The sequence below is a fragment of the Rana temporaria genome, chromosome 10, assembly GCF_905171775.1.
Source record: "Rana temporaria chromosome 10, aRanTem1.1, whole genome shotgun sequence".
Taxonomy (NCBI): domain Eukaryota; kingdom Metazoa; phylum Chordata; class Amphibia; order Anura; family Ranidae; genus Rana; species Rana temporaria.
The window spans coordinates 70,277,230-70,292,726 of record NC_053498.1 but is presented as its reverse complement, the minus strand read 5'-3'; the positions used below and the strand labels follow the sequence as shown (position 1 = coordinate 70,292,726).

At 40.6% G+C, this 15,497-nt stretch overlaps 1 protein-coding gene across 2 annotated transcripts; it reads left to right on the top strand.

The window, feature by feature from the left end:
- The first annotated feature begins 1,934 nt into the window (after nt 1-1,934).
- On the top strand, nt 1,935-13,746 carry CRYAB (crystallin alpha B). Of its 2 annotated transcripts, none has more exons than XM_040325412.1 (4): nt 1,935-2,165; nt 2,241-2,458; nt 11,193-11,315; nt 13,348-13,746. In XM_040325412.1, the coding sequence occupies exons 1-4, from the start codon at nt 2,075-2,077 to the stop codon at nt 13,594-13,596; spliced, it is 681 nt and encodes a 226-aa protein (XP_040181346.1). In that variant the 5' UTR covers nt 1,935-2,074; the 3' UTR covers nt 13,597-13,746. The 2 variants fall into 2 exon arrangements, with proteins under 2 accessions (XP_040181346.1, XP_040181347.1); XM_040325413.1 differs by having other exon boundaries at nt 1,951-2,165; nt 13,393-13,746.
- Nucleotides 13,747-15,497: the final 1,751 nt, after the last annotated feature.

The following is a 15,497-nucleotide window of genomic DNA, read 5'->3' as shown; positions in this document are numbered from 1 at the left end:
TTGTGTGAACAGACTGCAGTTCCTCTTTAAGTTGACATAGCAATATAGGTCTGATTTCCCTGTTATTCTCCACCTTCAGGGCTGGTTCACACCAGAATGTGCGCAGTCCCATGCAATGCCAGCGCGTTCCTGTGTGGTCTGCTTCTCCAGCCTATTTATTTGAATGGGCTGAGAAAAAAAATGGACTTTGGAAAAGTAGTGCAAGCACAAATTTTTCAAAACGGACTGCACCAAACCGCATGGTACTGTAGTACCATGCGACTGGGTGCAGGCAAAGCACTGTGTTTGCAATCTGTGGTTGAGGTACTATTAACAATTCATTGGCACCTGCATGCAGATCAGAAGGGCAATGAGTTCACCTGTGGTGCAGTAAAAACGCATGGAACGCGCCTTTCTCACACTGTGTTTTGGTGTGAAACGGCCCTTAAACCAAAATAGTCGGAAACATCAGATGTGCTCAGTAGTTCATCTTAGGGATCACCCTACAGCTGATGTAATGTGATACATCATTTAAACCCTCCTATCCTTTAAAGCCAAGGAAGCTGCCATATTGGTGTCTGTTTTGATCAGCACTTGCCATGATGCTGCACGTGTGATCAGTTATAACACCAGACAGGGCTGTCTTAATAGCATCATGCTCTGGGTAATGCTCTGGGGCCCCTACAATGGAGGCAATGCAGTTAAACAGACATCAAAAAGGTAGGAGGCAGACAAGTGGGTGCCTTGCACCTTTTGGGTGGAGCTCCGCATTAAACTACATGAACAATCATTCTGTACAGCAAAGAAACAATGGGGAAAATACTACATACTGACAAAGCTGTCCTGTGCATATAATATATCTGCTAGTTTGATGCCTCCCCAGCACTCTGACCCCTCTACACCCCAGATATCTACCTAGCACCATTGGGCCCCCAAATTTCTGGGCAGCATGGAAGCCAGCTGCTTCGGGGAAAGTGTAGGGGCCCCCCATGCAGCTGGGGCCCCTGGGCAGTGCCCAGTTGTGCCCACTCATTAAGACAGCCCTGACACCAGACATTAAATGGCTTGGCAGTTTAGTTCAGAGCACAAGCAACTGTGACATTTATCATTACTGACATGCCTTAAAAGTAACTGTTTTGGGAAACAGTAAAACTCATGGGTTTAGTTCCGCTTTAATAAATATAGGGGGTGCACATTTCAATTAGCAGTACAGGTTGGGTATCAGAAGATAGCGTCACTTCTCTTATCATTATCTTGCTACTCCTTATAACCTCATCACCAATATGCAAGTATGGGCCCTGAAATAGTGTTTATCACATTTATACATCTCCATTATGGTATGCAGTAGATTGTGCAAGAATGTAGATCAGGAATTCTAATGTTATTTATTTTCACATGCTGCATGCTGGTTTTGTGGCTGTGACCACAGCTAAAGTCAGCCAGGCAACTAGCCTTTTCAGAAGGAGGTTAGCAATGTGCAGCAGTCTGCATTTTTACATCAGTACAGGTTTTCTTTAATGGATGACGTCACAACAGTATTCTCAGCTAAGCGTTAGTTTGACATAATCAATTATATATTCTGTAGTTCAGATTGATGTATCTAGTCAGTACTAAAACTGTTTTGACTGTACTAATATTCTGGGGGAAAAAACATGCCCCTAATTTAAAGAACAAAATCCCAAGTAATGTATGCAGAATATACAGAAAGGATCCCCAGGGAAACCAGAGGTGGCCAATAATGCATTAGTCTCTATAAGCAGAGTACAAATAACAGTCTCCAGTCTACTGCATACAGAGTAAACCCACAGAAGGGAAAAGAGCCAGCGCTGGGATATTCAGAACTGTAATGGAATGAATAAGCTACTCTCTGGCTGCAGCAAGCTGGCATCACACTATCTGCTGTCAGATCTGAAAATGAACTCATCCCTTGTCATGTTACAGAACAGTGGCTGAAATGATCCCCCTGTCTGTTAATCCAATGTGCAAAACACGGAGACAGAGGTCACAGACAATCAGAACCTCTTCTTGCTGATCCAATGGGATGTGGACTGAATAGAGGATGTGTCATTGCTTATATCCTACATCTAACTATTGAATGGGAGCAGACAAGCGTGGTGGCATAATTAAGCCACCTGACAACTCTTTTCCAGAAAGTTCAATGTTGGGGTACCAGGGAGGAGCCCAAGGTTGGCAACTTTGTATATAAGACCATTTGGTTTGTTGGGTAGTTTCAACACTCAGTTGTTCTCTCTCTCTGACAGCTGTCATTGGAAGCCAGAAGAAGATGGACATAACTATCCAACACCCCTGGTTCCGCCGCCAATTTTACTCCCTCTTTGGACCAAACAGGATGTTTGAACAGTGTTTTGGGGAGCACCTCCAAGAAGCTGATTTGTTCCCATCTTCAGTACTATCCCCATTCTACTACAAATACCCATTTCTCAGACTGCCATCCTGGATTGAAAGTGGCTTGTCAGAGGTAATCCCCAGCTGTGTGTCTACTGAATGTGTAATACACTATATTTATTAGTACAGTTACATATGTAGTCTTAGAAAGTGGCAGGATTCAATGCAGCCTTTTGGGGCAATGCCAAACTAAGTTTACTCTCTTTAATTTCCAAGGCATTGAGTATCTATGCAAAGAAGCACAAATAATTTGTAATTAAGTTCTGAAATATAACGTATGTGGATAATTCTACATATTGCCTATACTAAATAGAAAGAGACAACAAGTGGGCTGTAAAAGAACAAGGGTACAGAATAAGCACTTTTACCAATGTGAAATATAACCTATGTGGATAATTCTACATATTGCCTATACTAAATAGAAAGAGACAACACGTGGGGTGTAAAAGAACAAGGGTACATAATAAGCACTTTTACCAATGTGAAATATAACCTATGGATAATTCTACATATTGCCTATACTAAATAGAAAGAGACAACAAGCGGGGTATAAAAGAACAAGGGTACATAATAAGCACTTTTACCAATGTGAAATATAACCTATGTGGATAATTCTACATATTGCCTATACTAAATAGAAAGAGACAACAAGCGGGGTGTAAAAGAACAAGGGTACAGAATAAGCACTTTTACCAATGTGAAATATAACTTATGTGGATAATTCTACATATTGCCTATACTAAATAGAAAGAGACAACAAGCGGGGTGTAAAAGAACAAGGGTACAGAAAAGGCACTTTTACCAATGTGAAATATAACCTATGGATAATTCTACATATTGCCTATACTAAATAGAAAGAGACAACAAGCAGGGTGTAAAAGAACAAGGGTACAGAATAAGCACTTTTACCAATGTGAAATCATATGCTACAACATAGCAGTTACACTGTATACATTCTATATCCATTTGGACACTTGATAAACCTGTAAGTTTCATATAGTAAATATTTGATGTTTAAAAAAATTACAGTAAAATTAGTATTAACAATGTCAAATTAGAATTTTTCTGTACTTATTAAATGCTGCAATAAGGATTAGTAGTGTAGTTTAGGGAAATTAAAGTAACAACTGATTTTTTTACTTACTTTTCAAATCAAATTGCAATAGCAATCATTGCACAGTAACTGACAGCAAGCAATAAATTCTGAAATCAGATCAGTACTAAGGGTTACTGGAATTCGGACATCATCATTACTCTTACATTATGTAATAACTGAATTGGAATTTAACAGACAAATTTTTCAATTTTATAAATGTACCTGTCATTCTATTTATTTTATTACAATTAGACAAAGGGAGCATCAATTGTATAACATATTTTCTGCTTTAAAATACTCTTATTTACCCTCTGCATGTTTTTTCGGATAATATAATATGTTTGTTTTGGTCCTGTGTTTGCAGAGGGCAACATTGCTGAGCTATCATACAGTTCTAAATCAGTTGACGCCAAGAAAGTCCCTTATTAATATGCATGGATCACATTACATCATATTGCGCAATTGTGTATAATCTTACACTGTATGTCAACAACAACACTTCCTAAAATACTTCCCAAGTCATTTTATGTTCACTGATTAAGCAAGGGCACATCACACACAGTGCAGGCAAGATATGGGAATATTATGTCATTTTCTACACTTTCAGGTCTTTAATGCCTGTTAGCAAAATATCTTCCAGGCAGAATGACTGTCTTGGTGCATAGCACAACATTGGATTTAAAGGACATATTTATTGAGAACTATTATGTACATTTGAGAGTTCAACCCCCTTTGCTTCTTATATCTGTAGAACAAGTCCCATGGGAAGACTTCTGATCCTAAATTCCCAGTTACAACCAACGTTACCACCTCTCTTGAGTCCTGACACACAACCTAGGGGGGGTCAGGAACTCCAGCAGAGAGATTTCAAGATTTTGAGAGATCTAAAAAACAAAACAGGTGACCGAGCGCCCCAGCATGCACCCTAGAATGAAAAGAAAAACCCTTTAGGGGCAACTAACCAATTTAATTATAGGTTAGAACAGGGCTCGACAAATCCCGGAAGTCCCCAGCTCTTCCTTGTGTGAGCTGGCGCCATCTGGTGGTGGCCGCTGGTATTACAAGTTAAGCATTACAAGTTAAACAGCAATTCTAATGTAATTTTTCACTATTTTCACTGCCATCTTCTTCCCTCTAATTAGAACCCCCAAACATTATATATATTTTTTATCCTAACACCATAGGGAATAAAATGGCGATCGATGCAATACTTTCTGTCACGCCGTATTTGCGCAGCGGTCTTACAAGCGCACTTTTTTGGGAAAAAATTACACTTTTTTTAATAAAAAAATAAGACAACAGTAAAGTTATCCCCATTTTTTTTAATATTATGAAAGATAATCTTACACCAAGTAAATTCATAACCAACATGTCACGCTTCAAAATTGCGTCCGCTTGTGGAATGCCGACAAACTTTTACCCTTTAAAATCTTCATAGGCAACGTTTTAAAAAAATCTACAGGTTGCATGTTTTGAGTTACAGAGGAGGTCTGTTCGCTTCTGCGTGCAAGCTCGTCGGGACGGGGTGCGTTTTCTGGCTCCTAACTTTTTTAGCTGGCTCCTAGATTCCAAGCAAATTTGTCAAACACTGGGTTAGAATATGGGGATAGTTTAGTAGCAAGTAAAAGCCCACGGCTGCATTTGTTAAATGTATTGCTCAATGAGAACTGAAATGCACCATGAGAAGTCCCTATTTTGTATGTAGACTAAACTAACCTCTAAGCTATAATGTTTATGTATTTGCAGGACTGCAAATTAATGGGCTTTTATAGTTTCAGCTTCATATACTTGCTGATTTGTTTGTATTTTTACTTTAAGGTAAGGCTTCCAGTATCTAATTTAGTCAATTAATAGCACATAATTTAATGTTTTAAAGAACTATTTAAAAGTGAGGTGTGATTTATAGGAGAACAATGGTAGTCGGAAAAACTTCCTGGCTCCTTATTACCTGCTGGGGATTCAAGCATTGGGAGCTGCCAGCTGCTACCTTCATCATGGAGTCTCCCATCTTCTTCATTAGTGGGAATGCTTTCCAAGCATTCCCAGTATTGTTATTCGTTTTTTTTATTATTCTTCATTTTAATTAGTGGGAATGCTCAATAGCATTCCCAGTATTGTTATTCGTTTTTTATTATTCTAAATTTCAATTTTAATTTTATTCCGTAAGTTTTTTGGCTCTGCGTACCGTAACTTTTGCATACTTTTAGCTATTAAGACCATTCAACTTTTAAAATGTTCAGCTCTTTCAGCTAATGATGGGACTTTTTTTTCTACTATTTATACCTTTTAAAATATTAAGCTTTATAACACTTTTTTTAACATTGAAGTCAATGAGAGCATGCTTCAAATCCTTAAAATCCTCTTCCGCTCCCAAAAGTTTCAGCTCCTTCATACTTTCACCTATAGACGCCAAACAAACTTTAAAATGTTCACAAAATATTCAGCTATCCGGCTATATCTTTTCAGTTTGATATCTTTTACAGTTTTTGTGAAAAAGTGTGTATTGGGCTTATTCTTTGCAAACTTGTAAAGTCAATAATTCAGTTTAGTGACAGCTTTTTTTAAAAAAAGCCTTTCAGCTTTTCCTACTTTTCCAACTATTCTCACTTCTTCAACTTTTTCTTACGGATTTAAGCTATTTATCCAGTTAGCTTTAGCAATTCAGCTATTCAGCATTCCCATGCATGTTCTGCAGGAAATGCATTTTCGAGTTCTTTATGATATTAAACAGCTGAGTCTGAAAAGGATGAGATAGGTAAGTGAATTTGGGTACCCAGATGCTTAGATCTTCACGTTCAAGTTCTTCACAGGAACAAATTCTGTGGATAACATCGTTACCTTACAGAAATGTTATGTTCGCATGGAATACTGTTAAACGAAAGGGTATGTATATCCAAAACCTTTTTTTCAATTTTAAAAAGAGTGTTGAGGGATTTAAACCTCAGCTGGGTTTTGCATTGCTGTGTCCCTATAGAGAGAACCACCCTCTCCATTTGCCCTGGTGACCATTGGTACAAAGACAAAATATATTGTGAAATCTAAAATGTTACTGTTGTCACTAGAACAAAAGGTGAGGGTAAAATCTTCTAGTGGGGACACCAGTTGCAATGACAATATGTAAAGATTTCCTCACATTTCCTGTTGTCTCTGGGACAGAAAATGAAGGGAAAGCTCTCAAATGGGATACAGTCAGCTAAACATATATGGTTGGGGTCTTAACCTCTTCCCTTCTTTATTTAAAAAAAAAGGATTTTTGTCATACACACTATAGCTGTTTACATATGGACGTTAAGTATGGGAATTAAAAAAAAACAAAAAACATATATATATATATATCACCTCTGTGGTGCAGCATTGGTGTGATGCTGCCACTGGACCATGTCATCTCTGAAGCCTCGTACACACGATTCGTTTTCCCGATGGAAAAATTGTGAGGAGAGCTTTTGGCTGGGAATCCCGGCCATGTGTATGCTCCTCACAGTTTTTCCGACGGGAAAACTGCCCAAAAACCGCCGGAAAAATAGGAGAACCAGTTTTTGCCAGTTTTCCTATTGGAAAAATTGTGATGAAGCATACACACAGTCGGGATTCCCGACCAAAGCTCCATCGCAGTTTTCCTGTCGGAAAAAAAGGCTGTGTGTAGGGGGAAAGACTGACCGAGCAGGTTCTCGGCTTTCCCCTCAGCATTTCCGACGGGAACTTTTCCCGTCGGACATCCCGCATGTGTGTATGGGGCATAAGTGCAAGAGCTGAGCAATCACATGGCGTTGATTGCTTAGCTCTCAGTCTTCATGGAACAGAGAGCGTTGACTTTCATTCACCGCTCTTCGCTCTGCCCCTCCAACACTCACTGGAGCATCAGGTTGGAGAGGGGGTGGGCACAGCTGGCTTCGGCTCTAAGCCATGCCAGCCATTAATCAGGCAGCTGGGAAGTTCCCAACAAAATGGGCGGGATCCTTTCAGGGCATGGAGGGGCTTTGTGATGTCACCTGACAGCCGACAATAGCTTGCTATCAGCTGACTCTGGGTTACAGGAGAGTAAAAGTAAGTGCACTCCTCTGACCCAGAAGAGAGCTATGACCAAAAAACTCTGGCCATACTTCTCTTCTCTAAAATTAAACTCTTAAAGTACAGCATGTAATCATTACACTAAATTATCCAACAAACTTGTGTTAAAATATAACTAACTGCAAAACATTTTCTCTAGAGTAGAGACGGATTAGAACACCTGTCAGATTTTTATTGCTAGGATTCCTTAACTTTGGAAGGGATTTCCTCTCACTTCCAGTTTGGCTATAAGACAGGACGTGAAGGGAAATCTCCCCAATGGAACACAGATGGCCAAAAAATTACATGGTTATAAACATCCCTTACTCTATCCAAAAGGAAAAAGATTTTGCCTAAGGTTTTACTTTAAAGGGAACCTGTACTGAAAGAAACATAGGAACTGTCATTGCTGATTTCCTTCTAATGTCACGTACACACGATCGGAAATTCCGACAAGAAAACCGTGGATTTTTTCTGACGGAATGTTGGCTCAAACTTGTGTTGCATATACATGGTCACACAAATCTTGTCGGAAATTCCGACCGTCAAGAACGCGGTGACGTACAAGATGTACAACGAGCCGAGATCAACTGGGAAGTTCGATAGGCAGTTTGGCCTTTCTGCTTGATTCTGAGCATGCATGTTTTTTGCGTGTTGGAATTGCATACAGACGAGCGGATTTTTCTATAGGAACGTTTTCCGTCGGAAAAATAGAGAACCTGCTCTCAATCTTTTGTTGGTGGAAATTCCAACCACAAAAATCCGATGGAGCATACACGCGGTCGAAATTTCCGACCAAAAGCTCACATCGGACTTTTCTTGTCGGAATTTCCGATCGTATGTACGCGGCATAAGAATACCAGTTACCTGGCTCTCTTTGGATTCAGTATGTTTTCACTCAAAGAAAAATAAAATATTGTATTGAAACTTTCAGCATAACCCTGTACAGTAATTTAGCCTTCTTCAAACAGTTATGAATGTGGTTACATAAGAAATGGTCCCTATTCATTTGCCGCATAATAGAGAATTCTTGTTCTCTTCCCATGTAATCAGTAATCATTGTCTTACAAAGAAAGCAATTCACTTAGTCATGACATTGCTGTTGTGCAAACAACAATACTCTGGGATTTCATATTTCCAGTATAATACCCTCTTTATAATAATGCCATGTTTTCATCTACTGACCACTGAAAGGACAAAAAAAATTTAAAGTCAGTCTACAAGATTTTAGGCATTGTAAAGTACAGAATTATTTCACAAAATCCACTACCACAGCAATCTGGAAAGTTTTGTTTAATCACTTCAATACAGGGAACTTCCCCCTTTCCTGCCCAGGACAATTTTCAGCGCTGTTACACTTTGAATGACAATTGCGCGGTCATGCAACACTGTACTCAAACTACGTTTTTTATAATTTTTTGCCCACAAATTGAGCTTTCTTTTGGTGGTATTTGATCACCACTGGGGTTTTTATTTTTTGCTAAACAAACTAAAAAATACAGAAATTTTGGGAAAAAATATGTTTTTCTTTGTTTCTGTTATAAAATGTAGTTTTCTCCTTCACTGACGGGCACTGATGAGGCTGCACTTATGGGCACTGATGAGTTGGCACTGATAAGGTGGCACTGATTGGCACTGATGAGGAGGCACTAATATGTAGAATTGATGGGCACTGATAGGCAGCACTGATAGGCACCGATAGGCCACACTGATATGCAGCACTAATAGGCGGCACTCATTGGCACTGATGGGCACTAATAGATGGCAATGATAGGCAGCACTGATGATGAGGTACTGACAGTCATTACTGATGGGCACTGATTGGCATCTGTTAAGGGCACTGACAGGCGTTACTGATGGGCACTGATTGGCATCTGTTAAGGGCACTGACTGGCAGCTGTGGTGGGCACCTCTGATAAGGGCTGTGCTGATAATCAATGATTATCAGTGCAGACCCCCCTCTCTGACAGGAGAGCAGCCGATCGGCTCTTCCTGTCAGCACGAACCGAGGAAAGCTGTTTACCGGCACTTCCTGGTTACACACTGTGATTAGCTGTGATTGGTCACAGTTGATCACGTGGTAAAGAGCCTACGTCATAGGCTCTTTACAACAATCAGAGATGTGGTGTGTCAGAGTGACACACAGCACCATCAATCCCCACGCTGCGTGCCCCTGCAGGGGCGTGATCGCGGCTTATCCTGTTGGACATCATATGACGTAAGGATAACAGAGCCACATTGCAAACGTCAATCCGCAATGGGGCGGGAAGTGGTTAAAGCTTTTGGTTCTCACTTATTACAAAGCACAAACTTTTTGTTGAGGATGATATGATTAAACTGATATATATTTAATGCATGACAAAGGATTCCCTGAGTACCATGGGTATTTGTAATAGACAGCACAGTACCAGCCTGCCTTGAGGCTCCCTTTGTTTGATTGAACCCTTGAATAGAGCCATCCAATAAGTGATATGTCACTGCAAAGAGTTATTCACATGTATATGTAAATTTCAGCTTAACACAGTCCTTAATGCCCAGCTTCTGCATATATGTGCTTCTTTATTGTTCTGGGGCATTGGTGTCCTCATAACTGTGACTGAGCTGTCACCAACAGCTCAAGGTCAACTACCAACGAACAGGAGCTGGTAGGATGGGTTCCTGATTACATCATCACTGTGTAGCCAATTACAGTGAACACATGACCTGGAGCCCACTTAAAGGGCCAGTTCCCATCGATGACAAGGGGTTAAGCTGTTGAACTGTAAACATGCTTTTCACAACAAAGGGTCAAATGAGACTGATAAAAACATAAAAAGGAGCCTATAGCCTCACCTGCTGGCTACAAGTATGTTACATATTATTATACTTTATTAAATATTTACCTGCTTAAAGAAAAGAAAAATACTTAAATATATAAAAAATCCTGAAAAAAATATATATGTAGAACCAATATACCTTCCCTTTAACATATGTGCTAAAAACCTTTACTCTCGTATATATAACTATTATATTATAAATAATGTATATGATATTTTATAGCAGTTTACATTTGCATATTTTAGCAATTTACAAAGCAAATTGTAAAAAGGCAATGCCTATAAGACATTTTATTGTAAATGGGTGTAACAACACTTGAACAATAAGTTCTTATATATTTAGTAAAAAAGACTAGCAAAGTCTAAATATAAAGCAAAAATATCAACAGAAATTGTATAATTACCGTACGATAAAGTAACTGTGCAGCAGATGTTGTTAACCCCACTATAAAGTCCCGTACACACTGACTTTTGTCCGACCAAAATCACATCGGAATTCCGACGGAATTCCATCGGAGTAAAAGAGAACATGTTCTTTATCTAAACTCCGACGGAATTCCTCTGAATTTCCGATGAAAAAAATCCGATGGGGCATACACAAGGTCAAAATTTCCGATGGAAAAGGTCCGTCTGACTTTTTCCATCGGAAATTCTGATCGTGTGTACGGGGCATTAGCGCACTACTCTTTACTGATGATGTAGGGTTTTTTATAGGCTGTTCACCTCTCTTGTACTATAAATGTGGATACAAAAATATTTATCGCATACGGTAAGAATTTATTAGGGGTCTGACCATGAATGTAAGCAGACTCATAAAAGCTGATTAAAGCGTGTTTTTTCCCCCTTAGATGAGACTAGAGAAGGATAAGCTCTCCATTAACCTTGATGTGAAACATTTCTCCCCTGAAGAGCTGAAAGTTAAAGTGTCAGGAGACTTCATTGAAATCCATGGAAAGCATGAGGAGCGTCAGGTAAATTGCACATCTATAATATTTATTGCCACACATTGTCACAATTTGTGTCCTAAAATTCTAAATGCTGTTACTGTGCCCTTGGGCAAGCATTACTCTTCACCATCACTTCTGTCAGGTCAGCAATCTCACCCATCTCTAGTCCAGTCTGCACTTAGAGATCTGTGTGTCAGACATCAAAGGGTTATGTAGGGCCATCCAGTGGAAGCTGCCACTTCAATTTGAAAGGTCGTGTTCTGGGGCTACCATCCTTATCCGTTCTTTATTACCTGGCAAGTTAGTTACCTGGAGCAAGAAAGTGCATCTCAGGAGTAGGGACACCTGATATGAAATTGCTTGCTTCATGGTAGTGACTCCCTATGTAACGCCATCCTTAAAGCATGCACCATCAAAAAATGGTTAGTAGTTTCATATTTTTAACTAGACTGGTTCTCTTTAAGGGGCTAAGGAGTGCTGGAGTAATCTCCTTCTGTGCAGTCTAAGGCCATTCAAACACAGGAGCTCTACAATATACTCATTATAGGGCATTTAGACTACTTTATGAACCACACAATAGCACCAGTATATCTGACACATATTTATATAATGTGCATGTCACTGTGCCCTTTAATTGTAGCCACTGTGCCCATTGTCACCACTGTGCCCATTGTTGCCACTGTGCATGTCACTGAGCCCTTTAATTGATGCCACTGTGCCCTTTGTCACCACTGTACCCATTGATGCCACTGTGCCCTTTGTCACCACTGTACCCATTGATGCCACTGTGCCCTTTGTCGCCTCTGTGCCCATTATCGCCGTTGTGCCCTGTAAAATGCACTTACCTTTCTGCTTCCACGTCCCTCGATGTCCTCTCCCGCCCTCGATGACGCTTCAGCCAATCAGGTTACCAATAACCTGAATCGGTGAACCTGATTGGCTGAGACGGCCGTCAGTCTTATCCAAGGAACGCACCCCCCGTATGTTCCGAGGATAAGACATCCGGGAGCCGAGGGCTGTACTCGGAAAGCCTATCAGAGCCACTGGCTCTGATAGGCACTTCCGCACAGCAAACCAGCTGCCGTTATTCAGGTAGTCGGCGCCCAAGGTCCGGCCATCTGAATAGACTAGCAGCAGCTGGCCACAATAATATACATTCATGCAATGCATGAATGTATGTTATTTGCGAGAGCCAGAGGGGGCGGCGCTGCAGAACGACATTCTTAAAGTCTTAAAGGGCCCATTTTTTTTTTAACTACAGGGGGGGGGGGCAGCGCCCGGGCGCCCCCTATGGATGGGCCGCCACTGAAATTGGTTATACAAATATGGGACATATGTGTTATACATCAATAATTTAATATGGGATGTAAAAAGCTCCAGTATTATGGTGACATTATCACATCAAAAATAATTTAAAGAGTACAGAAAACTCGGTGATGCTCTTCACATTTTCAGAATCCTGTATCCATAACTCCAGTTACCTGAATATGATTTGGTGCCATTCTCCAATAGCCCTATGCACATTAATGAATGGTGTAATCTAAACTACCAATCTTCACAGAGATTGGAGTATGTGTTTGTGGTGGGATACTTGGGAAAGACCAATATTACTACTGGTGGTGGGATAGATAGGAAAGACCAATGTGTGTTGGTGGTGGGATGCATGGGGAAAAACCAATGTGTGTGCTGGTGCTGGGATACTTGGGAAGACCAATGTCTGTGCTGGTGCTGGGATACTTGGGAAGACTAATGTGTGTGTTGGTGGTGGGATACTTGGGAAAGACCAATGTGTGTGTTGGTGGTGGGATACTTGGGAAAGACCAATGTGTGTGTTGGTGGGGGGATACTTGGGAAAGACCAATGTGTGAATGCTGGGGGTGGGATATGAGGGAAACATCAATGTGTGCGTGGTGATAGGATCTTGCTGCCTTGCTCTGGATTAACTGTGGATTTAGGGTTCTGATGATATCAGGTTTTTGTTTGTTTTTTCACTTTCATCTTTTGGTTGAATTTATATAATTACAGATATTTGATCAATACAATTTTTTTTTTATAGAAAATATGTTTTGGACTAAAAGGAATTTGGATTATTTCTTCCCAGGATGAGCATGGCTATGTTTCCAGAGACTTCCAGAGAAGATATAAAATCCCAGTGGATGTTGATCCCCTATCCATCACTTCATCCTTGTCCCCAGATGGAGTACTGACAGTGTGTGGACCCAGGAAACTGGCTGATGTCCCTGAACACTCTATCCCAATCACTCGTGAAGAGAAGGCATCTATTGGAGCTGCCCCCAAGAAGTAGAGTCTCTCGCCTATTCCAGACAAACAAGATACCCTTCCACCCTGCCAGAGAGCGTGCGCGCGTACTACATTGCTACATGTATTTATTTGTGCTGTCCTGTGACCAAATCAAATTACTAATTCAAATAAAAGCAAGGAGAAGCATCTTCAAGTGTACTAGTGATGATTGTCTTGTGCTGTGTTTAAAATGAGCAAAAGTTTATCTAAACCCGGGAATAAAAATGTTAGATTGATCAGCGTACCAGTCTTTTGATGTGGTGAATGCATTTGTTTTCTTTTTTTCTTTATTATTACCTGGTGTTTCTTCCAGGAATATGCATCCTGTTCTAGGTGACAATGCTCACTCACTGTACTGTATCTACAGTATCTCACACAAGTGAATACACCCCTCACATTTTTATAAATATTTTATTATATCTTTTCATGTGACAACACTGAAGAAATTACACTTTGCTACAATGTAAAGTAGTGAGTGTACAGCTTGTATAATAGTGTAAATTTGCTGTCCCCTCAAAAAAGTTCAACACACAGCCATTAATGTCTAAACCGCTGGAAACAAAAGTGAGTACACCCCTAAGTGAAATTTTTTCCAAATTGGGCCCAATTTGTGTGGCTATCGTTATTTTTTTTCCAGCACTGCTTTAACTCTTTTGGGCATGGAGTTCACTAGAGATTCACAGATTGCCACTGGAGTCCTCTTCCACTCCTCCATGATGAGATCACAGAGCTGGTGGATGTTAGAGACCTTACGCTTCTCCACAATAGGGTTTAGGTCTGGAGACATGCTTGGCCAGTCCATCACCTTTACCCTCAGCTTCTTTAGCAAGGCAGTGGTCGTCTTGAAGGTGTGTTTGGGGTCATTATCATGTTAAAATACTGTCCTGCATCCAGTCTCCGAAGGGAGGGGATCGTGCTCTGCTTTAATATGTCACAGCACATGTTGGCATTCATGGTTCCCTCAATGAACTGTAGCTCCCCAGTGGTGGCAGCACTCATGCAGCCCCAGACCATGACACTCCCACCATTATGCTTGACTGTAGGCAAGACACACTTGTCTTTGTACTCCTCACCTGGTTGCTGCCACACACGCTTGACACCATCTGAACTAAATACGTTTATATTGGTCTCATCAGACCACAGGACATGGTTCCAGTAATCCATGTCCTTAGTCTGCTTGTCCTCGTGAAACTGTTTGCGGGCTTTCTTCTGCATCATCTTAAGAAGAGGCTTCCTTCTGGGATGACATCCATGCAGACCAATTTGATGCAGTGTGTGGCGTATGGTCTGAGAACTGACAGGCTGACCCCCCCCCCCCCCCGCTACAATCTCTGTGGTGATGCTGGAAGCACTCATATGTCTATTTCCCAAAGACAACCTCTGGATATGATGCTGAGCACGTGCACTCAACTACTTTGGTTGATCATGTCGAGGTCTGTTCTGAGTGGAACCTGTCTGTCCTGTTAAACCACTGTATGGTCTTGGCCAACATGCTGCAGCACAGTTTCAAGGTCTTGGCAATCTTCTTATAGCCTAGACCATCTTTATGTAGAGCAACAATACTTTTTTTTCAGATCCATGAGGTGCCATGTTGAACTTCCAGTGACCAGTATGAGAGAGTGAGAGTGATAACACCAAATTTAACACATCTGCTTCTCATTCACACCTGAGACCTTGTAACACTAACGAGTCACGTGACACTGTGGAGGGAAATGGCTAATAGACCCAATATGGAAATTTTCACTTAGGGGTGTACTCACTTATGTTGTCAGTGGTTTAGACATTAATGGCTGGTGTTGGATTTTTTTTGAGGGAACAGAAAATTTACACTGTTATACAAGCTGTACACTCACTACTTTACATTGTAGAAACGTGTTATTTCTTCAGCATTGTCACATGAAAAGA